The sequence below is a fragment of the Nicotiana tabacum genome, chromosome 24 (genome assembly GCF_000715075.1).
Source record: "Nicotiana tabacum cultivar K326 chromosome 24, ASM71507v2, whole genome shotgun sequence".
Lineage (NCBI taxonomy): Eukaryota > Viridiplantae > Streptophyta > Magnoliopsida > Solanales > Solanaceae > Nicotiana > Nicotiana tabacum.
In genome coordinates, this window is record NC_134103.1 from 95715597 (window position 1) to 95738931 (window position 23335).

General features: G+C 37.7%; 2 protein-coding genes and 2 pseudogenes across 3 annotated transcripts; 2 read left to right on the plus strand and 2 right to left on the minus strand.

Annotated features, from left to right (window-relative positions):
* Positions 1–6480: 6480 nt before the first annotated feature.
* LOC107825884 (dirigent protein 17) lies at positions 6481–9503 on the plus strand. 2 transcript variants are annotated; one of them, XM_016652803.2, is made up of 2 exons: positions 6481–6643; positions 7906–9503. In XM_016652803.2, the coding sequence occupies exon 2, from the start codon at positions 7930–7932 to the stop codon at positions 8413–8415; it is 486 nt and encodes a 161-aa protein (XP_016508289.1). In that variant the 5' UTR covers positions 6481–6643; positions 7906–7929; the 3' UTR covers positions 8416–9503. The 2 variants fall into 2 exon arrangements, with proteins under 2 accessions (XP_016508289.1, XP_075104308.1); XM_075248207.1 differs by having other exon boundaries at positions 6482–6643; positions 7881–9503.
* Positions 9504–10208: 705 nt separating this feature from the next.
* Positions 10209–13697, plus strand: LOC107825889 (uncharacterized). Its single transcript, XM_016652809.2, has 3 exons — positions 10209–10480; positions 11692–12052; positions 12235–13697. The coding sequence occupies exons 2-3, from the start codon at positions 11702–11704 to the stop codon at positions 13483–13485; spliced, it is 1602 nt and encodes a 533-aa protein (XP_016508295.1). The 5' UTR covers positions 10209–10480; positions 11692–11701; the 3' UTR covers positions 13486–13697.
* On the minus strand, positions 13496–16741 carry LOC107825880 (ABC transporter G family member 20-like; annotated as a pseudogene).
* A 3036-nt stretch (positions 16742–19777) lies between these two features.
* On the minus strand, positions 19778–22843 carry LOC107825890 (ABC transporter G family member 20-like; annotated as a pseudogene).
* Positions 22844–23335: the final 492 nt, after the last annotated feature.

The window sequence follows — 23335 nt, forward strand, 5'->3', positions numbered from 1 at the left end:
GACCTCTGGAAATTCATTCACAACTGGTACAAACTCGAGTGTAGGTGCCTCAGCATCGGTGTCCGTAACTCGGACCAAATGGTAATTACACCCCTTATTGATCATATTCGTGGCCTTAAGGTAAGAAATAAACCTACCTTTTGGCATCATATTATCCCCCTTTCATTCAACAACTGGCTCATTAGGAAATTCAAGCCTCACAGTTCTAGTTCGGCAATCGAGCTTGGCAAAACATGAATAAAGCCAATCTATTCCCATAATTACATCAAAATCAACCATCCCCAATTCAATGAGATCGGCCACGGTATCCCAACCACGCACCATGACAACACAACCTCTATAAACCCGTGCAGCCATAATAGAATCGCCAATCAGAGTAGATACAGAGAACGGCTCAGGAAGCTGTTCCGGTTCTATCCCAAATTCCATAGCAACATAAGGGGTAACATAGGATAAGGTGGAACCGGTATCAATAAGAGTATATACATCATGAGTTTGGACAGTCAATATACCTATGACAATATCTGGAGAAGCCTCTACACTCTGGCGACCACTCATAGCATAGAAATGGTTGGGCCCTCCTGAACTCTGTGCACCACCCCTAGCTGCACCACGCCCTGTTGGTTCTTGAGGGCCTCGGGCTGGAGGGGGTGCTGAAGATGTAACAGCTACAGAACTAGATGGTTGTGTTGTGCCCCTGCCCGTACCCTGGAGGGATGAATGACATTCCTTCTGAATATGACCCCCCCAATCCATACCCATAACATATAGGTAAGTCCATGTACCGAGTTTATCTTCCCACACCTGGGGCATGGGGGCCTCCGCTTCTGCGGGAATCTCCCTCGTGGTGGGCACTGATGGTGGGGTCCCCTGGTGCCCTGATTGGGCCTGAAGCAACTCCCCTGCTACTGACTGTGCCCCGCTGGTGATGCACTGGCTGAAGACTGAGCATAAGATTGGGATGGCCATGATGACCCTCTCTTGAAAGCTGATATTCTCCCACCAAATGACTCCCCAAAGTTGCCTGCGGACCGGGCTTTGCTAGTATCCTCTCGCTCCCTTCTGTTCTTCAATTTATGGTCCTCTGTAGCTTGAGGAAATACTACCATTTTTTCATAGTTCATATCTGAATTCAAAACCGCTGTAGCAACCTCATTGATAACCAAGGGGCTAAGGCCCTGCACAAACCGATGCACTCTAGCCTCCATAGTAGGCAATATGTGAATAGCATATTTTGACAGGCGCGCGAACTTCGTGTGATACTCTCACACACTCCTACTCCCTTGCTTTAGATTCTCAAACTCTGTGGCACGGGCTGCCCTAGTCTTGGTAGGCAATAAATGGTCTATTAAGGCATCAGTAAACTCGCTCCACCTCGTTGGAGGGCTCCCCTCCTCCCGAGAGTCCTCCCACAGCTCAAACCAAGAATATGCCACCCCTTTCAGGCGGTAGGCGGCCAACTCCACTCCTTCTGTCTCAGTAGTACGTGGCAATCCTAAGAGCATATACATCATGAGTTTGGACAGTCAACATATCTGTGACAACATCTGGAGAAGCCTATACACTCTGGCAACTACTCATAGCATAGAAATATTTGGCCTCCTGAACTCTGTGCACTACCCCTAGCTGCATCACGCCCTGCTGGTGCCTGAGGGCCTCGAACTGGAGGGGGTGCTGAAGATGTAGCAGCTGCAGAACTGGATGGTTGTGTTGTGCCCCTACCCGCACCCTGGCGGGATGAACAACACTCCCTCTGAATATGGCCCCTTAATTTGTACCTGTAACATATAGGTAAGTCCATGTAGCAGATCCCGGAGTGCATCTTCCCACACCTGGGGCATGGGGGCCTCCGCTACTGTAGGAATCTCCCTCCTGATCGGCCGTGATGGTGGGGTCCCCTACTACCCTGATTGGGCCTGAAGCGACTCCCCTGCTGCTAACTGTACCCCGCTGGTGGTGCATTGGCTGAAGACTGAGCATAATACTGGGATGGCCCTGATGACCCTCCCCTGAAAGCTAATCTTCCCCCACCAAATGACTCCCCAAAATTGCCCGCGGACCGGGCCTTGCCGGTACCCTCTCGCTCCCTTCTGTTCTTCAACTTATGGTCCTCTGTAGCTTGAGCAAATGCTACCATTTTCCCATAGTTCATATTTGAATTCAAGGCAGCTGCAGCGGCCTCATTGATAACCAAGGGGCTAAGGCCCTGCACAAACCGGCGCACTCTACCCTCCATAGTAGGCAACATGTGAATAACATATTTTGACAAGCGCGCGAACTCCATATGATACTCCCACACACTCCTACTCCCTTGCTTAAAATCTGTAACACGGGCTGCCCTAGTTTTGGTAGGCAATAAATGGTCTATAAAAGGCATCAACAAACTCACTCCACCTCAATTGAGCCCCTCTCTCTCTCTCTCTCTCTCACTCTAGGACCCTCTCTCTCTCTCACTCTAAAAATGTGAGAAAATATGTTCAAAATGGTCCAAAGTAGGTGTTTTAATGGAATATGGTCAGGTTTAAAATCCCAAAAATGAAGCTCATGAACGGGTTTTGCGATCACATATACGACCGCATAATGGTTATGTTGTCCACGAAATGACCGCGAAATTGGGTGGCAAAACTGAAAAGAAACTGACTTGGTCTGCGGTCACTATGCGGCTCGCAAACCTGTTCTGCGGTCGCATAATGCAACGCATAACGGTTCTGCGGTCACATAGTGCAACGCAGAACCTCCCTCCGAAAAAGTCTAAGGATGATTATGCGACAAGAGTGTGGCCCGTGAAATGGTTATGCGTTCGCATAATGGCCACGAAATTGACATCAAAATGCCCCAGAAAACTGTCCCACTCTGCGACCAGTCTGCGGTCCGCAGAGTTGTTCTGCGGCCGCAGAAATGCTTACTTTTGTCCAACATTTTTCTTCAACTCCCCAACGCACTGTTCAATCCAAAAAGTCCGAAAGAATTTTTACTATTATTAACCTCTACACCTACTTTGAGATCACAAAATCCGAGTTTTAGGAAAGAAAAAAAAATTACGGGGCCTTACACCTAAATACCATTATCATTGATTGAATACATAGTCCAAAATTTGGGTACACTTTATGTCCCAATTACAACCAGTGATACCGAATACAATGTGTTGTTATCGCACCTTAAACGATCAACCCGTAATACCATTCCAAACCCACAACATAAATATCATAACTATCACCAAGCGATATTGTTTCCACCTTTTAGCATTAAGTACAGTTGCATCATTCTTTTTGACCATCTTCAACAACCCTTATAGCTTGATTTGGAAATTGAGGTTCATACCACATAAACAATTTGCATCCACCTTTCTTCTGCAAAAAACAGACCAAAAAAAGATACAATTTGTAAAATCAATAAATAATGAAGAACAATTCAACAACGATAAATTCATGTGCTTACTTCGTCAATTATGTAGCGATAAAATCGACGACCTGGGTTTCTCTCTGGCCATAATGTTTTCAATAGAGCATTGATCCCACAGTGACAAATAATCCGTCCATTTTGTGATTTCATTGTCCTTTGGAAAATCAAACCAGATGAACTGCCAATTACATTTACATCGAGTCACTACAGAAAAAAGAAAGAAAGAAATATAAGAAAAACCCATGCCAATAAAGAGAAAAGAAAGAAAGAAACAGAAGAAAATCATTTACTTGTTTGAGCCTTCAGTTACGGGTTTGAAACAACAGAAAGATATTGAGAAATTTCATCTTGGAATCTTTTATCTCCTTTGTTAGAGACGACCTAGGGTTTTTTGGGGGGAAAAATACGGTAGATTTTCGGGTTTGGGGAAGGGATTATAAAGAATTCGCTTGCTGGAGTGTTGACAACTTGATAGGTAAGAATCAAAATCAATCCTTTACGCGCCTATTTTTGTTTAAAGTCGCGTTATATTACAAGTCAGCAGTCTGTGTTTAATTGACACACATGGGAGGATGTTCGCGTCCCTGATAGGAAAGAGCCAAACTTTACGTGTCCATGTGAAAATCGGTGCCAAATTTCGGTCCCTGTCTATGTATTTGGCCAAAGATAAAAGGTTTTGTTAGAAAGATGCACTATTAAGCATTGTATGTATGTGTGGGACAATGTTGTACTTATTGGAGGGCTGCCTATGGATGTGAGGTTGGTGGAGTAGAATGTACGGGAGTTGCTAGGAATGTCGGCCTTTGTCAAGAAGCTTGTGTCCACTTTAATCAACTTCAACAAGATGCTTTATTTTCATTATCTCTGTTAACAATTATAAGGTGAAAAAGAACAAGCAGAAGAGCAACATACATAAATCATCAAAGGGTTTGGTGGGATCAATATGATCTCTACTTTTAAATAAGGGTCACGAACTCGAGTCCCGTGAACGTTTTCCCCTTAAATGAGTCTTATGCTGTATGAATTTGAATTAGTTAGAACCCCAATACAAGCATCTAGTGGAAGACAAAAAAAAAGAAGCAAATGTATATATGAGCATGGCCTACTCTTGGAATATATGTACATCAATTTACCATAAAAAGTAAAAATAAAATGATTCATTTCAACACACCACTTCTACCACATCAAACCTATATCATTGACTCAATTTTGTTTAATTCCCTTAGAAATGCGTAATGCTAACAATACTACGTTAAAGCAATAATCCTTACTGAATCGTACGTTCTATGTATTTTCTTATAAAAAGATAAGGAATCTGATTTTTCTGAATATAAGGATATATAGGGTGTGTTTGGTATGAAAGAAAATATTTTTCGGAAAATATTTTCTCATTTTTCACTATTCGGTTGCATAAAATAGTTTGGAAAATATTTTTCTAGATATCACATTTTCCTGAAATTGAAGGAAAAATACTTCCCTAGAAAAAGTTAGGAAAATATTTTTCAAAAAACTCCACTCATCCTCACATCTAACCCCAACCCCCTCCAAATTCAATTTTCTGTTTTTTTTTTGTTTTTTTGCGCCACCCACCCACCCCAATTTTTTTTGTTACTTCTATTTTTGCATTTTTTATTTTCTGTTTTCTGCACCACTCACCCACCTCAACCCCTCCCCTAAAATTTTTTATTTTATTTTATATTTTCAGTTCTTATTTTTTCATTTTTCAGTTTACAGGTTCAAAATTTTACAAGTTCCAAAATTATGAGTTCGGAGGTTTATGTGTTTGGAAGTTTGCGAGTTTAGAAATTATAGAATTTTCGAGTTCGAAAGTTTGCGGGTTCGAAAGTTTAGCGGTTCAGAAGTTTATGAAATTTGTGGGTTCGGAAGGTTGTTGGTTCAAAAGTTTATGGCTTCATGTTTATTGTATCTAAATTATTTATGAATACTCTTGAGAAGTTATTTTCCTTAATTTGCGTACCAAACACCAAAAAATGAGTAAGATTACTTCTTGTTTTCCAAAACATTCGTTATACCAAACACACCTGTAGAGTAATGCAATCACAACCTTTATAATTTGCTTGAAACTCACATTCTTACTTACGCCAGAAGATTTGTCTAATGCTAATTAATTTCCTCGTCAAGATCACCAACATTACATAACCGTCTTTCTCTCATCAAACCGAGCAAAATTTCCAAATATCTTATTAAACTTCTTCATTTTTTCTCAATGATGTAATATAATGTAATAGATTTTTTTTGAACAAGCAATATGATATATTATTGAAGGGGAGCCTGCCTGGAGCAACAGTAAAATTGTCTCTGTGTGACATATAAGTCATGAGTTTAAGCCGTGCAAGCAATAATTAATATTTGTATTGGGACATGTTGTCTACATCACACCACTCGGGATACAACCCTTCCCCAAACCCTACGTAAACGCCATATACTTTATGCATCGAGATGCCTTTTTAATATTTTTTTTCCCTCAATTTTCAGCTGCCCTTTTAATATGATATAATATTATAGATGTACACACATTAGCACAAATAGCACTTGGGGTGCACTAGCAAAGTAGGGTGCTCTGCTTCTATTACACCTTATTGAAATCAAATAGCTTGGTGGGCGTTTGGAAGTATTGTGAAATTTCGGAAAAAAGTGAACAAAATTCAAGTTGAAAATGAAATTTAAAAATTAAAGTTGTGTATGGACATAAATAAAATTTAGAGCCGCTTTTGAATTTTTGTGAGTGTTTTGAAGTAAAAAATTTTAAAAATGACTTTTTGGAGTTTTTCAAATTCTAATTTTTTTTCGAAATTCAACTTTAAGTGAATTTGAAATGGCCAAACACTAATTTCGAGAAAAGTATAAAAAAAATTGAAAAAAAGAAATCTTTTTTATTGCCAAACGTGCCCTTAGACTCTTTGACTAAAATAACTAAAAAAAATGTGGTTAACATTTTTAATCCCTTAAGTTTGTCAAGTTGTTAGTTGGACTAAAAGGTGTTCTACTTTGTAAACATAAGGGACTAAAGATTATTAAGAGCATACTTAAAGGACAAATATAGACCTAACCCTCACAGAAAGGGACAGTTTTGGCTAAAAACTGGGACCTAAATTCTGGTTTTTGGCCCGCCGCCCTCGAAATAGCTCTCCGGCGTCAAAACTCAAACGTTCTTCTCTCCGTCACTTTCTCCGGCGAACACTTATCCTCTCTCTCTCTCTCTCTCCGGTGAAATCGAATTGTAAGTTCCATCCTTTTCTCTCGTTTTCGCTGTCCACTCTTCAATAATCTTCTCCTTCTCTTATGAAACAAAAACCCTAAACCCCTTTCCCTATGAATTCTAACTTTAGAGTACGAATTGTCACTTTAGTTAAAGTGATTTGCTTTGGATCCGCATAAAGAAAAGGAGTCCGATTTCTCATAGCTTTTGTAATTTACACTAGTTAACTTGCATTTGTATTTTTTCCCGGTGAAATTAACTGCTTCTAAGTTGTGATATTGTACTGATCTTTGAGTTAATTGATCTACCCAATCTGTCTTTTAATTTTAATATGTTTACATTTCTCCCTATAAACGGGGAAGTAACACTATGTTTGGATCATTGTTACCCATCGTTTTATAATATATTGTATTGTATTGTATTGTATCGTTTTATAGATATAATGTTTGAATAGATTGTATCGTTTGCTGTTGTTAAATAATATTTTTGTTGTTTGGTTTGAGTGTATCGTACTGCACTGTAACTGATAAGTTCACTAAAATACCCTCAATTGTTTTAAATAAAATTTATCAAGAATTACACATAAAAATAATTTAAGACAACCTCTTTCTATTAATTTATCATTAATTACGTGGCTTGAAAACAAGAGCAAAAACCTGAAAAAAAGGTTAACTAATATTAGCACCAAACAAAATTTAAAATGATACAAAAGAGATAAAGAATCGAACGGAGACTTGGATAAAAAGAACGGGGCAAACAAACTCTAGAAAAGATGGAAGAAGACAAAGTAGGTCAATAAGTTGGAGATTTGGAGTTAAAATTAAAAAAAAATGATAAAATAGAATTATAGAGTAATAAGTAAGGGCATAATTGGAAAAGAAAATAGGAAACGATCCCACCACAGCAAATCGGTTATTTCATAAAATGGGGCTTTTGGTTGATCCGGAACAATAGATTTAACAATACGATACAATTAATTTTAAATAAACAATCAAAACAAACATTGTTTTGGGATAACAATACAGTACGATACAATGAGTAACAACCAACCAAACAAGCTCTAAAGGAAGCCACAGAAGAAGAAAAAAATGAATTGCTAAATGTTGAGATTAGTGGTTGAATCTAATTGGACATCTCTCTGTTTTTTTTGCTTTGACAAATATCTGAATTGCTAAATGTTGAGATTAGTGGTCGAATCTAATTGGACGTTTCTTCTACTTCTTGTCATATGAAAGTGATAAGCTTCTTTTAATAACAGAAAATACTTGGTCATCTATTTATAGGGTTGATTAGAAGGATTGCTGGAAATGGATTTTACATGCAAAGAAAGTAATGCGGAGGACTCTTTATCACCTGGAGTATTTGAGTTACCTGGAGAGCCGGCTGTCGTTATTAATGGGTTACCTCCCATTTCTTCAAGTGCTGACACCGTTTTACCCTGCCCAACAGTTACAAATGCAGAACCACGTAAGAATTCTGGTTTTGGGCAATGGCTTGAAGGAAGAGAAGTTCGCAAGTTGTTTGGGGACCAGTATTACTTTGGGAAAGTTACTGAATTTGATGAGGAAGTTGGTTGGTTCAGGGTGAAGTATGAAGATGGTGATTTTGAAGATCTTGAGTGGCATGAGTTGGAACAAATTCTTCGGCCTTTGGACATTACTATTCCGTTGAAAACATTAGCCTCAAAGATCATTAAGAGGAAGCAGAGATCTACTCAGAAGTCTGGAAAATCTGGGGGTGGAACTAGAAATCAAGGCGTAAAAATGAAAAAGACAGTGTTGGCTATTTCTTGAATTTATGTGAGAAACTCCCGTCATGTCAAACGTGGCATGGTATGTTTAGCTCCTATGGATAGAACAGCATATTTTCCATCTTCATGAGCAAGCCATGAGAATTTTGAAACATCATGTAGAGAATGGTTAGTAGGTATAGTCAGGTGAGTTGAGTATCCCTGTAATTATATCGACTTCATTTAGCACATTCATTCAGTCTCGTCTATATTAGTCCAAAAGCATCATTTTTGAAATTTTTGGTTGAGTATCAAGTGAAGAATTGGTCCCCAATTTGCTTGGTCGCATCATCTCCGGGAGTCATTTCTGGAAAGTCGCATAATATGGATTTCATTGGTTGGATACTGAGTAAAGACCAGGGATGGTGTCTTTAAGATGCTGAGGACTGATGGCTCTACAACAGCTGGGACGAGGTTACTGTTGGACATTCGCTTATCCGTGGAAGGTTTCTGCCACATCTTCGTCTCTGGCTGATTGTAATAGTTGTTCCTTTTGTTGGGCTTGAACTTCATGTGGTAAATTGCGCAGGACTAATGAGATTCAATGACCTTCATCAGTTCGAGTCTCCAAAGCGCTTTCAATGGCATTTCTTTCATAGCCCGATGTGCCAAGAAGAGTAATTAGATGTATAATCACGGAGATCTTGTATTAATGCCCTTCTTACATCGAGTATGTGAGGAAGAAGCCTCTGCTTGCTTAAGTTATGAATTTTAATGACGACGACTTAGAGACTCTCTGTTGGTGACACTTTTGATCGACGAACAAAGTTCCGCGGAATGCCAATGTCTGTGCTGCAGTAGGGCTATGCATGATTTCATGCCTATTGGTGTTTCTTATTTTTACTGCTAGTTGGAATTTGGCGCTCTATTTGCCATTGCTTAGTACATTTAGCTAATTTTTCTAGTTGACAGACGTCTTTTAGAAAGTAGTTTCTGTGGTCAATGGTCAGTCAACCAGATTACATTTGTTCAATAATTTTTATCTTGAAAAAGAGATGATACCAGTACCCCGTTAATTCATGTTTTGAGAATGATATATTGTGTAATTTACTTTGGAGAAAAAGAAATACGAATATGTTTTTCAGTTTGATATTCTCATTTTTTGTTGTATAAACCAACTAAAATGAAGCGCCAAAAGAAAGATCAAATAAAATAGAAGTAATTTCTTAATAACTCATTTCAATCTAAAACAAACATAAAGTCATTTGCAAAAGAGAGAACTAGGTCAACGGACAATGGGTTTGGCAGACTGCAGCTCAACGGAGTCAAGTTTAGAGTAAATTCAAAGTTTTTGGGATGCAAATTAGTGAAATTCCTCCAAAAAAATGGAGTTGTACTATGACCATGTATCAAACAAATTTTAAATATAATCATTTTAAAGATTTTCTATTGTAGAATTGTGATTCGTAATATTTTTTATGTAGCTCTAAAATTGTAATAATTATCTCAACCCTTAGATACATCGATCCTTGTACTTTGATTGCAAGATTTTATAGGGAGGTTTTAGAAAGGAGATAAGATGAAAATCTTCCTTAGCCTAATCTAGAAAAGCAACTAAATTCCACTTCCCACCTAATTAATACTACTACTATTCTGGCAATGTCAACAAAAAAAAAAGATAAAGAAAAAAGGAATAACAAAAACACACACACTATTATATGTATCTGATTTCCACGACTACATCATCTAACGACTCAAATTATTCCACGTCAGCATCGTCTTCCTCCTCCTTTCCTTGCCTTTTTAACAAACGAAAACGCTTCGTTTTCTTCCTTTCTTGTTCACTCTGCCTCTCTACTCTTTTTGTCTCCATAGCTTCTTGTAGTTTCTCTTTATTCTTCTTTCTCTCTGTTTTTTCTTTTTTATAAGTATTTGATTTTCAGATATTTTAACAGTCAAAAATCAAAAAGGAAAATTTATACGATTTTCCCAATCCAAACAAGGCAGAGAACACGACTAATTTTTGTTCACTAATTTCTGTAGCAAAATGTGGTACCTTTGAATGTTGAAGCGTCGATACCATCGCCCCATCACTTCAAAAAAGACTTCCCATTAATAAGTTAGTGAAGGTGAGATTAGCATTATTTTTGTATGTTGGTTTTATTTTCTTTAAGTTTAATGTGGTAATGATGAGTATTCACGTCATGTTTTATGTGTGTGTACACTGACATACATGTATAGCATGTTTATGTATGCATGTAAGGGTTCTTTATAGGGATGTTTTTTAGAATAATGACACATAAACTTATTATATACTCCCAATTTTATATGCTCACTTTGATTGACAGAGATTAAGAATAGGGTTGGAATAATTTTTGTGGTTTAAGAGGAGCTTAAAGTTATATATAAATGTACTTCTCTATTTTGGTGAATATTGAGACTATGATCATTTGGTTTTTTTTAAAAATAAAAAATTTGGACTTTATAGTACCCGTGTTATTAAAAGTCACCGCTTTGACACTTAAAGTGATGAAGCGAGTGAAGTGAGGGGTTCTCGCTTCACTCCCTTCACTTTAGTGTCATTGTTTACATTTCAAACAATGACATGCAAAGTGATCCTAACCAGAAACGGTCGATTATTTGAATCTCAACTTTGTGGAGTTAGATTAATATCAACATATGGTAAATTGGATGCTAAATTAGTTATTTCGATTACAATTTGATTGTTGTAGTACTAAATTCATATATATTTGGTATTTTTTATTTTCCGTAATTTGTGCGCTTCATTTCTCACATTTCACTTCAAGCTCCATGAAATTTGTCGCTTCTTGCTCTTAAAAACACTTAATAGACTGAGTGTATTTGGTATGACGAAAATCCATCTTCTAGGAAAATGTTTTCCACGGGGTGATACCATGGGTGGATGCAGCCTAGAGTTACCGGGTTCATCTGAACCCAGTACTTTCGACGCGGAATATAAATTTGTGTGTAAAAATTCATTAAAATTGCAACAAATAGTAGATATGAACCCATAAATTTAAAAATTAAAATGGGTTTAATGATAAGAACCTAAAATATTGAACCCATAAAATTAGAACCCTAGATTCGCCTCTGGGTGATATAGTATCGCATTGAAAGCTACGCAATTATGGACATCAATGAGAGGAAACAAATATAGGTTAGAGTAAGCAGAGAAATGTTCACATCTCAAGTGCATTAGCATACTTTTAACGATTCTGATAAGAAATGTGCTTACCCTTCACATTGTGTAGTTAGAACCAGATAGATATTACAAGTATCAGGTGTTTAAGCTGATATTGGAGTTTTCTTTTTTTGTCAGGATTTAGAAAATGAAGACCGTGAGTTGCAAAAACTTGACCAAAAAGACATCTGATGACATGCCTCATGACAAGAAAGACGTTCGTGCAGCAAAGATTCTGGTACAAATGGCCAAAGTGAAAGCCAGTTTTGCAAAGGATTTTCCATCTCTTCATGTTAAAGATGGTGTGGTTAAAGGTGGCTGCCGATTCAGAACAGGCAAGCTGATGAGGATAGAAAATGGGAAAAAATTAGACTTGCAATCTGAAAGAGCTACTATTGCAGAGAGAAAAAGTAGAAAGAGGACATTCCATTCACTTGAAATATCAGATCATCTTAATTTAACAAGTAGATCATGCAAAAGAAATCTACAGAAAGCAAAGGTTTGTTCTATTTATGATCATAATGCTTTAGCTACAATGTTGATAACAATTATAGTTGCAATGGATTGATAAGAAACTTCAACAGCCTTTTAAATCAGACGATCATAATCTTTTAAACTGAACATATTCCAAGTTTATAATGGGTGAATAAAGTTGATAATGGAGGGAAGAAAAAATTGCAGGAAATGGAGGACGAGACTGGTGCTTTTAGGGACTGGATAAATCCCTCATTTCAGGAACCACTAAAGAAGCTGCAGTCAACTTGTATTGTCCCCACTATCGCTGATACATCCTCATTTTCCATTATACATCTTGTCTACGCTGTCCGAACTGCTTTAATTACACCACTTGGAAAAAACAATAGCCTCATTTTTGGCAAGTATGTTGAAACCAACGAGAAGAAACAAAGAAAGCATTCTGAAGAGGTCAGTTGGATTGAGAAGCATGGTGGATGTTTCTCTGGATTGAAAGGATTTGTCCGGAAGAACTTACCTTCTCTTACTACACATGAAATTGTGGAGCGTGTGAGATTGAATCCTTGTGACTTTCATATTCTAGAAGCCGAGGAGCCGCTTCAGGATTTAGTCACTGGAGTTCTCAAAGTGTTCTCATCAAGAACATTACCAGTCGGAGCAAAATCACGAAAGGCACTTGTAGTATATGACAGGCATAGCAAAAGTTGGTCATGGATTGGTCCGCTCCCTTCCTTTTTACTGCATTCTCACCATATTGAGGAAGAAACATCTCCTCAGGCTTGGGGTCTTCCACACAAAACTCTCGTGAAAATGGTTGATTCGTTTGCTTACTGGTTGAAAGAAGGGCAAGAGATGCAACTAAAAATTGGTAGTCTTCCGAAACCCCCACGGGAGTTGATGCAACATATCAACTGTAGGGAAAGGTTAAAGGAATCGAGAGCTGTGAAGAGTCTTAGGACCATAAGTCCCTGCTGTGAGGCAGTAAGAGCTTATTTCCGTAGAGAAGAAACTCTAAGGTACACAGTACCTGACAGGGCTTTCTCATATACAGCCATTGATGGTCGGAGGTCTGTCGTTGCACCTCTGAAAAGTTATAGCGGAAAACCATCAACAAAGGTTCGTGATCACCATATTCTTAAACAAAATCGACCACTTCATTTTACTGTCCTTTGTTTGGTAAGAGATGCAGCTGCTAGATTGCCTGGAGGTGTTGGAACCAGAGCTGATATCTGCGTTTTGGTACGGGACTCTCAGTTCATTGTTGAGGACATCTCAGTTTTGCAAGTTAACCAAGTTGTTAGTGGAGCTTTGGACCGTTTGCACTATGAAAATGATCCGTGTGTAAAATTTGAGAAGAAATGGCGTCTATGGGCCTATTTACATGGTGATCGACAAGAAGAAGATTTTGAATACGACTCTACATGTTCTGTGAAGAGAAGGAAGAGGGCAAAGAAATGACCTCTGAAATTTAAGGAAGTGCTGATAATGTTTCAGAAAGTGCTAAGTTCAACCAATATATTCTTGTCTTTGTTGGAAGTGGTTCATCGGCCCTTTTCAGGAAGATAGTTAATGTTGGGTAACATATTTCAAGATTTCTGAGATCCTGTAAAAAAAAGATCAAAGTTTTTCAGCTGTAGTGGATTGAATGCTCACATCTCCTATTTATATGCTTGGGCCAAATAATGTTTTTGTATTGCTGCATCTTTTGGATGTTTTTTGTTTAATATAAGTATCATTACTTCATTTAAAAATGTGCTAGTTGGTTTACTAATAACTGCATAAATGATACGATACTAGTGTTTGTAGCGATGAGAACGTTAACAATATTCGTTTAGTTTTTTCTATAAGTTGTGATTTTGTTTTCCTTGAGCTAAGGGTCTATTGGGAACAACCTCTCTACCTGCACAATGTAGGGGTAAAAGGTCAGCATACACACTACACTGCTCAGACCCCACTTGTGTGATTACATTGGGGTACTCGTCATCAATCAAACAATAACAAGAGTATGTTTAGAGAGCACTCGCCATCAATCAAACAATAACAAAAGTATGTTTAGAGAGCAAATCTGCAAAACCTAGTGAGAGCCTACAACTTTGGAAATATAAGAAGTCACTATATATATCATATATATCAAAAGGTTGATATTTAGCTTTTCACTGAAAAGACTAAGCAATAACCTCTCCCATGAATTCTGACTACTAACAATGAATATAAGTTTTCATATCACTTGAAAAATGCACTCTACATGTAGTCAGAAACATTAATACAATTCAAGAAAGTAGAGAAAAATTATCAAAGATTTTGTCATGATATTCTTCCTCGAAAAAATACTCAGCACCTCTTATTTTTGCTTCCAATCAACAAAGCAAAATAGAAGAGGATCCTGTAAAAAATTCCCAAAGCAATGGTGATCCACAAACTAGTCCATTTGTCTAAATCATTCACCCCACTTTGCTTCAATATAGATGTTCCTGTTGTCAAACAATTTGAGTTTGTTATGTTCATCTCCAATATCTTGCTCATGTCTTGCAACAACTCAATCTTTAACGACTCAGTAACATCCTTCAATGGCGAGGCATTAAAAATCTGGATACCCTTTACAAAACACTTGTGTGGATCATCAAATTCATTCTGTAAAACCCCTTGATAAGGGTATTTCACTAGAGACATATAGTGAAACCAAATCCAATAAGGGCGATCTCATCTCGCCTGATGAAGAAGCCACTTAACAACAAAAAACAGCCAAAAATCCTGGTAACTAGTGTATAACCCACTATTCCATTGTAAATGAATCCGGAGAGAAATGTGATGAAGGAATTTGCAGTCCAAAATGAGACAAATATGAAGAGCAAGAAGAAAAGAAAACCCGAAAAGCCATGAGCAAGTCCCACAGACCAATAAGTTGTGACAGCAAATGCAAGGGAAAGGACTAATAGGGAAGGAATTGAGGTAATGGCATGGGAGAGAACATAAGAGGAACCGCGATAAGCATTATGCGCTGTCTCTCTCATGAAAATATCCCTTTCTTGGATGAAGACTAGCATGGCTTCAGCACAAATGTAATAGATTGTGGAAATGGCAAAGGCAAAGAAACCGAACCTTTCTTGAATCCCTTCTGGGGAATTGTCCAATTTCTTGAAGAGAGTACCAAGGATGATCCCAGTTGCAATAGAACCACCAAAATGAACGTAAAACAGCTCAGGCATTCTCACGGAGTTAAGTATAGATCTTTTTGCTATCACAACCATTTCTATCCAGAATGGATTAGCAAATTTTGCGACATCTAAGGAAGAAAGATTGTGGTCGATATTCGTTCCTCCTGAGACTAATTTTCCCTTTGAAACACTTGCACTTATGGCATCTTTCAATGATGGTTTAGGTCCATTGGAAAAGCTGGTGCAAGTTGGATTTTCTCTTTGCCATGACCTGTTGAATTCCACCAAATTCTTGGTTCCATTTGGGGTTCCTTCTACTTCTTGTATGAAATCCAGAGCAAACTCTGTTTGATTTGCATCTCTTGGAATTGGACTTCCCAATTCAGCAAAGAATTGAGGAAGTTTTGCAGGAGAGCCACTAAACACTCTCTGCCCATGTGAAAGCTATTCTGCTTGTTGGAAGGTTCGTCCGGATCTCTTCCCGGGTCAACCCACTCAATATCCGAGAGAGGGTAGGCTTTTGGCGGCCGCAGAGACGGCGGATAAGGCAGCGGATGATACGTACTTGGAAATAAGCAGATCATAGAGAAGTTTTTTCATGCCTCGATATCAAACGGTCTAACAAACAAAGGATTCTATGACTTGGCTGGTGAATTGACATGATCACAATACTTCCACTTTGAGCTATCTTTTGCGAAACCTTAACCACCATATAAGCACTAGTAGAGTCAAGTCCTGAAGTAGGCTCATCAAGAAATAGGAGAATAGGGTCATGAATGATACCTGTTACAATCGAAACACGCCTTCGCTCTCTGCCTGACACTCCCCTGTTGCCTTCATCTCCAATCATAGTATTAGCAGCATTTTGCAAATCTAGTTGATCGATCAATGCTCGAAATCTTACCTTCTTTCTAGACCAAGATAAAGTCTTCGGAAGATGGAATTCGGCTGAGAACATGAGAGTCTCTTCGACTGTCAACATAGGAAACAAGAGGTCATCTTGCATAACATAAGCTGAGATCAGTTTGAGAAACTTGGACTCCAAAACTTCACCATTCAAAGTTACAGTGCCTTTAAGACTTTCCCTTGCTATACGGTCTGCAAGGGCGTCGATCAACGTGGATTTCCTGAGCCACTAGCACCAAGGACTGTCATGATTTCGCCTTCCCTTGCTTCCCCTGAAATGTCATTCAACAATACCTTCGTGCGAGTCGTGACCTCATCTCTCCTCAAGCACTTAGGAAGTGACATGTAAAGTCGAACATTAACACTATAGCTGAGATTATGGAAGGAAAGAACAAATGGAAATGAAGTAGGATAAGGCAGAATATTGAGATCATGGCCGGGTTCAAGGACTTGTTCTGCATCAGAGTTACAGTTACTATTTTCTCCATGTGCCATAGAGACGCTGTCCTTGAGTTTTCGGCTAAATTCTTGAAGCTCCATTCTTGTAGGAAGCTGTTTTAGTATTGGGCTAAAATTTATGTCATATTGCCGAAGGAGCTAAGGGGTAGTTGGCAGCAAAACTTGCAAATGCAGAGATTAGAAAAAACATTAATACATAGTTGCAGCAAGCTCAAGTCCGGATCTTGTCTACCCTTTATACTCCATACCCTACCTTCCTCGTATGTATAATACAATATACATTAATTTAAACCCTTTAGTAGGTCATTTCATTAAAAGATGGTTATGGCTAAAAAACACTCTATGTAGAAAGTGTGGAGTGGGAGAGTTTTAGAGGGTTTTTAAGTTTTCTTCGCATTTTTAAACACTCTCTTTGTACAAATTTCCTTCATATTGGTCATTTTATTACGGGAAAGGGCCCAAATATACTCTTATATTTTCGAATATTGTCTACATTTAACTTCTGTTATATTATTGGCCAAATTTACCCATACTGTTATACTATCGGGTCAAATTTACCCCTACCGTTATACTATCATACCAAATTTACCCCTACAATCAGTAAACTTTAAAAAATTATCCTTCGGTCAGTCAGGTGACCTAGAATCTCCCAAATCATTTTAATTAAGTTACTGATTCTTTTTATTGGTTCACTATTTTCGAAATAATTGGCATTTACGTGCTTTCTGAATTAGAGGGGAAAAAATAAGAGAAAAAAATATTAAATAATACAACCGAATAAACAAAGTATAGTAAATTGAAAAATCTAAATTATGTAACTTTTCTAAATTCTAAAAGTGTTTACAGCATCTCAATTTTAATGAATTCGTTGCACCAAATGCATGGAGACTTTGCAAGTATTAGTGATTGAAGTTGAAATTCTCTAAGACTTTACATTGTCGAATTCAACTTTGCTTTAATTAAATGGCTAAACATTGTGCACTCTTAAGTTAGTTGATCGAACTTTATACTAACCCGACAATGACAAAATATATTTGAATATATATGTACATACATGATGCTTAGCTGTATATAATACACAATAAATAGACCTACTGAATTCTACAGTGTGTATATGATTGAAAAATAAATAAAATTTTAAACCAATTCCAAAACCCATTATTACAAGAAAAGAAGTGAGTTCATTGGTAATTAAAAAAAATTATGAATAGTCTAGTAACTTTAGCATTCACGTCAACAGTAATTTCTGAAAATAATGGAGCAAGCAGAACAACAAGTGATTTAAATAAAATGAATTTGGGTGATTTTGGATTACTTAACAGATCAAGGGCTAATTTTTAAATGATTGTTGATGATATGGGTAAATTTAGCCTGATTGTATAACGGTAGGGGTAAATTTGGCCTGATAGTATAACGGAGGTTAAATGTAGACAATATTTGAAAGTAGAGGTATATTTGACCATTTTCCCTTTTAATACCCCTATTTGCCATTATACAACCATATACTGTATGTCTAAAACTAAACTTCAATGGTTCCGTAACCTCACAAAATTTTCTCCTTTTCTTGGGTTGTGGAGAAGCGCTCTTGAGTTAGCATCTTTGAGTTAAATTGCTCAAAAGGCAGATTTGAAACAACAAACCGTTGTTCGTCTAACCTTGCAAATAAATTCCTGTGTGTTTCAAGCAAACACAACAATAGGATAAACTTTGCTGGCACTAGGGCAGCAGGGTGCACAAAGCATCCCACATTCACACAGGGTCCGGGGAAGGGCCGCATCCCAAGAGGTGTGATGTATACCGCCTAACCTAATGCAAGCATTAATGGCTTCTTCTACGGCTCGAGCCATGACCTGTAGGTCACATGTAGACAACTTTACCGCTGCTGCACTAGATTCAGTACATATATAATTCAATTTTATACATTGACATCATTAAAAATATTTTACACTATCATATGAACTAAGAAATAACTGGAATTATCGTCTATAAGAATTGGAGTTAGTAACCAAAAATAATATATGTTACCTTGATATTGTTGATTGTGTAGAATTTTTTACAGTCGCCGTATATAAGTCAAACCATCTTATCATAGCAGCCAATACAACTCCAAGCTAGTATTAAGTAGGTAAATAGGTGCCCCTGCAGAATAAAACTTCCCCTTTATTCTCCTCTTTGCAGTGTTCAGTTTATTTACAAACATTGAAATTACTAACATAAAGTTTTTATGAAAACTTTTAGTGTAGATTTTGGGTTTCCATAGCTCAAGAGATCTACTAACTCTCATATAAGTGCATATCTTGCTAATTGCTATCAAAAGCTCAAAATGCAGAGACTCAAGTTTGGGTATTTAGAATGAGCCTAAGTTTTTCATGAGATAAAAAGGAGTACATTAGTCAATTAAATGTCTAATACGGTTACCAACGCATTACTAATCTTTCTTGCACATGCCTTATCATTTCTTCAAGAAATCCCTTTTTTTTTTCTAATATGCAGTTCATGTTTTCAGTCGATGCATCACATGGACTAGCAGGATAAAGTTATAAGAAAACTAGCATTGACCCATAAGTATGATTATCAACTATACAAAGATAAAAGAGGTTAAGCTTTGGGAGAAGCAAAAAAAAAAAAGAAAAAAAAAAGGTGAATGTCAAGTTTGGGGGAGAATGGTGTGAATATATATATTAAGCAAAAGAGTGACTTACAAGTCACAAGTATGAGATGAGAGAGCAGACCTTTGGGATATAGTGCTGACATTATATACATGTTTTGATATATATTATGAAGATCGAAAAGTTTAGTTTTAGTATATGAAATTTGGGTGAACTACTTTGGTATGCTGGAAGCATATATAGACAAAGCCAAGATTTGAACTTTATGGGTTCTAAATTCTAGGATAGCGACATCAAGTGTTAGTAACTGAGTTCTTAACTTAATTTTCGTACATATTCAGTGGATTTCTTCATACAAATATAAAATTTGGATCTGGCCAAACCAATATATCTCCTTCCAGGCAGGCAATGTTTGCTGGGCAGATTTGGTGCCACAGTGCTTTGAAGCTGTGAACTGCAGCGCCAAGTCAGTATTAACAGATAGAAAATGTGCGTCGCAGCGCTCAAAAATGATTGCAGCATTGCACAAAAATGAACATTGCAATGCTAGCTAGCTAGCGACCCTGACTTTAAATTTCTGAATTATGTTAATTGGAGGCAAACATGGTGTTTCAACAAAGAAACATGTCCATAATGGACAAAATTCGTCTCTTGGCCTATAAAAGGTCTACTTTAAAGTTCAAAATTAATGTAGTTACATAGCTATCTCAAATCTTGAGACACAAACATAATGCAAATTTCAAACAAAAAAATCTCCACTTTTCTAGTTCAGTTTGACTACCTTGCTACTGCAAAGATATTGACATGATATTTTTCCTAAAAAAAGTACTCAGCGCCTCTTATTTTTGCTTCCAATCAACAAAGCAAAATATAAGAGAATCCTGTAGAAAATTCTCAAAGCAATGGTGATCCACAAACTAGACCATTTGTCTAAATCATTCAACGCGGTTAGCTTCAATATATCTGTTCCTCTTGTCAAACAAGTTGAGTTTGTTATGTTCATCCCCAAGATCTTGCTCATGTCTTGAAGCAACTCTATCTTCAACGACTCAGTAACATCCTTCAACGGCGAGGCATCAAATATCTTGATACCCTTTATAAGACACTTGTATGGATTGTCAAATTCATTCTGTAAAACACCTTGATAAGGGTATTTTGGTGGAGATAAATAGTGAAACCATATCCAATAAGGGGGGATCCGATCTCGGTCAATGAACAAGCCACTTAACAACATAAACCAACCCAAAATTAAGGTGACTACTGTGTAAGCAACCATTTCAGAGTAAATGACTCCAGAGAGGAATGTGATAAAGGAAGTAGCAGCCCAAAATGTGGAAAACATGAAGAGGTAGAAAAACACAAACCCCGAAAAGCCACCTGCTAGACCGACTAACCAATAAGTTGTTACAGCATAAGTAAGGGAGAGGACAAATAGCAAAGGAAGTGAGATGATGGTATGGGAGAGAACATAAGAGGAACAGCGATAAGATTATATGCTGTCTCTCTCATGAAAATGTACCTTTCTTGGAGGAAGACTGGCATGGCATAAAGACATATGTAAAAGATTGAACCCACGGCAAAGGCAATGAAACCTAGCTTTTCTTGAATCCCTTTTGGGGAATTGTCCAGTTTCCTAAAGAGTGTGGCTAGAATGATCCCAGTTGCAACAACAGCACCAAAACGAACGTAAAACAGCTCAGGCATTCTCATGGAGTTAAGTATGGATCTTTTTGCTATCACAACCATTTCCATCCAGAATGGATTAGCAAATTTTGGGACGTCTAGCGAAGAAATATTGTGGCCGATATTTGTTGCTCCTGAGACTAATTTTCCCCTTGAAACACTTGCACTTATGGCATCTTGCAACGATGGTTTAGGTCCACTGAAAAAGCTGGTGCAAGTTGGATTTTCTCTTTGCCATGATCTATTGAATTCCACCAAATTCTTGGTTCCATTTGGAGTTTCTTCTAGCTCTTGTATGAAATCTAAAGCCACCTCTGCCCAATTTTCATTTTCTGGAATTGGAATCCAAAATTCAGCAAAGAACTGGGGAATGCTTGTAGGTGAACCACCAAAAACTATTTGACCACATGAAACAAAGATCAAGCGGTCCAACAAACAGAGGATTCTGTAACTTGGCTGGTGAATTGACATGATCACAATGCTTTCACTTTGAGCTATTTTTTGCAAGACCTTTACCAGTTACCACCATATAAGCACTAGTAGAATCAAGTCCTGAAGTAGGTTCATCAAGAAATAGGAGAATAGGGTCATGAATGATACCTATTCCAATTGAAACACGCCTTCGCTCTCCGCCTGACACTCCCCTGTGGCCTTCATCTCCAATCATAGTATTAGCAGCATTTTGCAAGTCTAGTTGATCGATTAATGCTCGAACTCTTGCCTTCTTTCTAGACCAAGATAAAGTCCTTGGGAGATGGAATTCGGCTGAGAACATGAGGGTCTCTTCCACTGTTAGCAAGGGAAATAAGAGGTCATCTTTCATGACATAAGCTGAGATCATTTTGAGAAACTTGGACTCCAAAACTTCACCATTCAAAGTTACAGTACCTTTAAGACTTTCCCTTGCTATACGGTCCGCAAGGGCGTAGATCAACATGGATTTTCCCGAGCCACTAGCACCAAGGACCGCCATGATTTCGCCTTCCCTTGCTTCCCCAGATATGTCATTCAGCAATACCTTCGTGCGAGTCATGTCCTCATCTGTTCCTTCCCCTGGCAACTTGCCATCCCAGCTAGCTCTCTTCAAGCACCTAGGAAATACTGTCAGTTTGCGTCGAACTTTAACACTATAGCTGAGGTTATGGAAGGAAAGAACAAAGGGAAATGAAGTAGGATTAGGAAAAAGAGAATCATGGCAATTGCTATTTTCCTCGATGGAGTCACCAAATTCTTGAAGCTCCATGCGTTTGCTTCTAGGCCTAAAAATGGCAGTGATGGATAGAGTCAAAACTTGTTGACTATGGGTGTTTTGTTTGGGCTCAAGACATGTGCACTGAGCTAATTTCACCGCATCTTGCCTGCCCATAATATGTATAATACATTCTACATAATCTCCTCCACCAAGAGACATTGTAAAGAGTGCTTATTGCTGTATAAAAAACAATACTATCTATAGAACGGGAAGTGTGGAGTGGGAGTAAGTGAGTCTGGAAGGGCTTTGAACATTAAGTTTTCTTCACATTTTCAATTAGATACTTTATGTGCACTCTTCAATGTAGTACGCCTATTTGCAGCACTATTCGGCCAACTTAATGCTTGTCGAAAACTAAACTTCAATGATTCCAGATCTCACAAACTTTTCTTCTTTTCTACGCTAGGAGATAAGCATTCTTGGGTACTACTTCAGAGAAAGTCAACATGCCCAATAAGGCATATTTTTGGGACAAAAGATCATTGTACTTCTAACTTAGCCAACAAATTCCTCTATCTATGATGCAAGTAATTACAACAATTTGAACTGTAGGGAACTTCAGCACTCCTTAGTCTCATGTCTCATCAGTCACTTCTCAATGGCTAATTCGGTAATGAACACATTCTTAAAGCTCTCCTGCACATTCCTTAATTGCTTCAACAAATGGATTTCTTGAATGTAGTGGATGTATTCAGTCGATGCAATCACATGGCCCAAGTGGACTAGCAGATAGCTTTGATTTTCAGATGAGTGCATTGTAAGCAAAAAGAACCAAAAAAGAGGGGGACTTCAAGCTTTGGGAGAAGCAAATGAGTGCATTTTAAGCAAAAAGAACCAAAAAAACAAGGGACAGTAAAGAGCTTTCATTAATACGTTTAATTTTATTAATTTAAATTTTGAATTTGATATCTGAAAATTTTAAGTGTCTGTTTACAGAGGGTTATGTCTGAAGGAATTCGTCTAAACACTAATGGGGGCATAAATTCCTTAAGAAGACTAATTAAACAATCAACACCTGTTTTCCTTCTGTGAGTTTCACATCAAAAGCAAGGAAGAAACGCGAGAGCAAGGCGTTGTGATTCAAAGCTAACATTAGTTCCCCGTTTTAAGCTTTCACAGAAACTTCAAGAGAAATGAGGAGTGTCCTAAAATTACCTCTCTTTTTCTTCTTCTCCTTTTCAGAATAATCTTATAAATTCTTTTGTTAATTATCTGAACATATTAGATTAGTTAAGAATGTTACA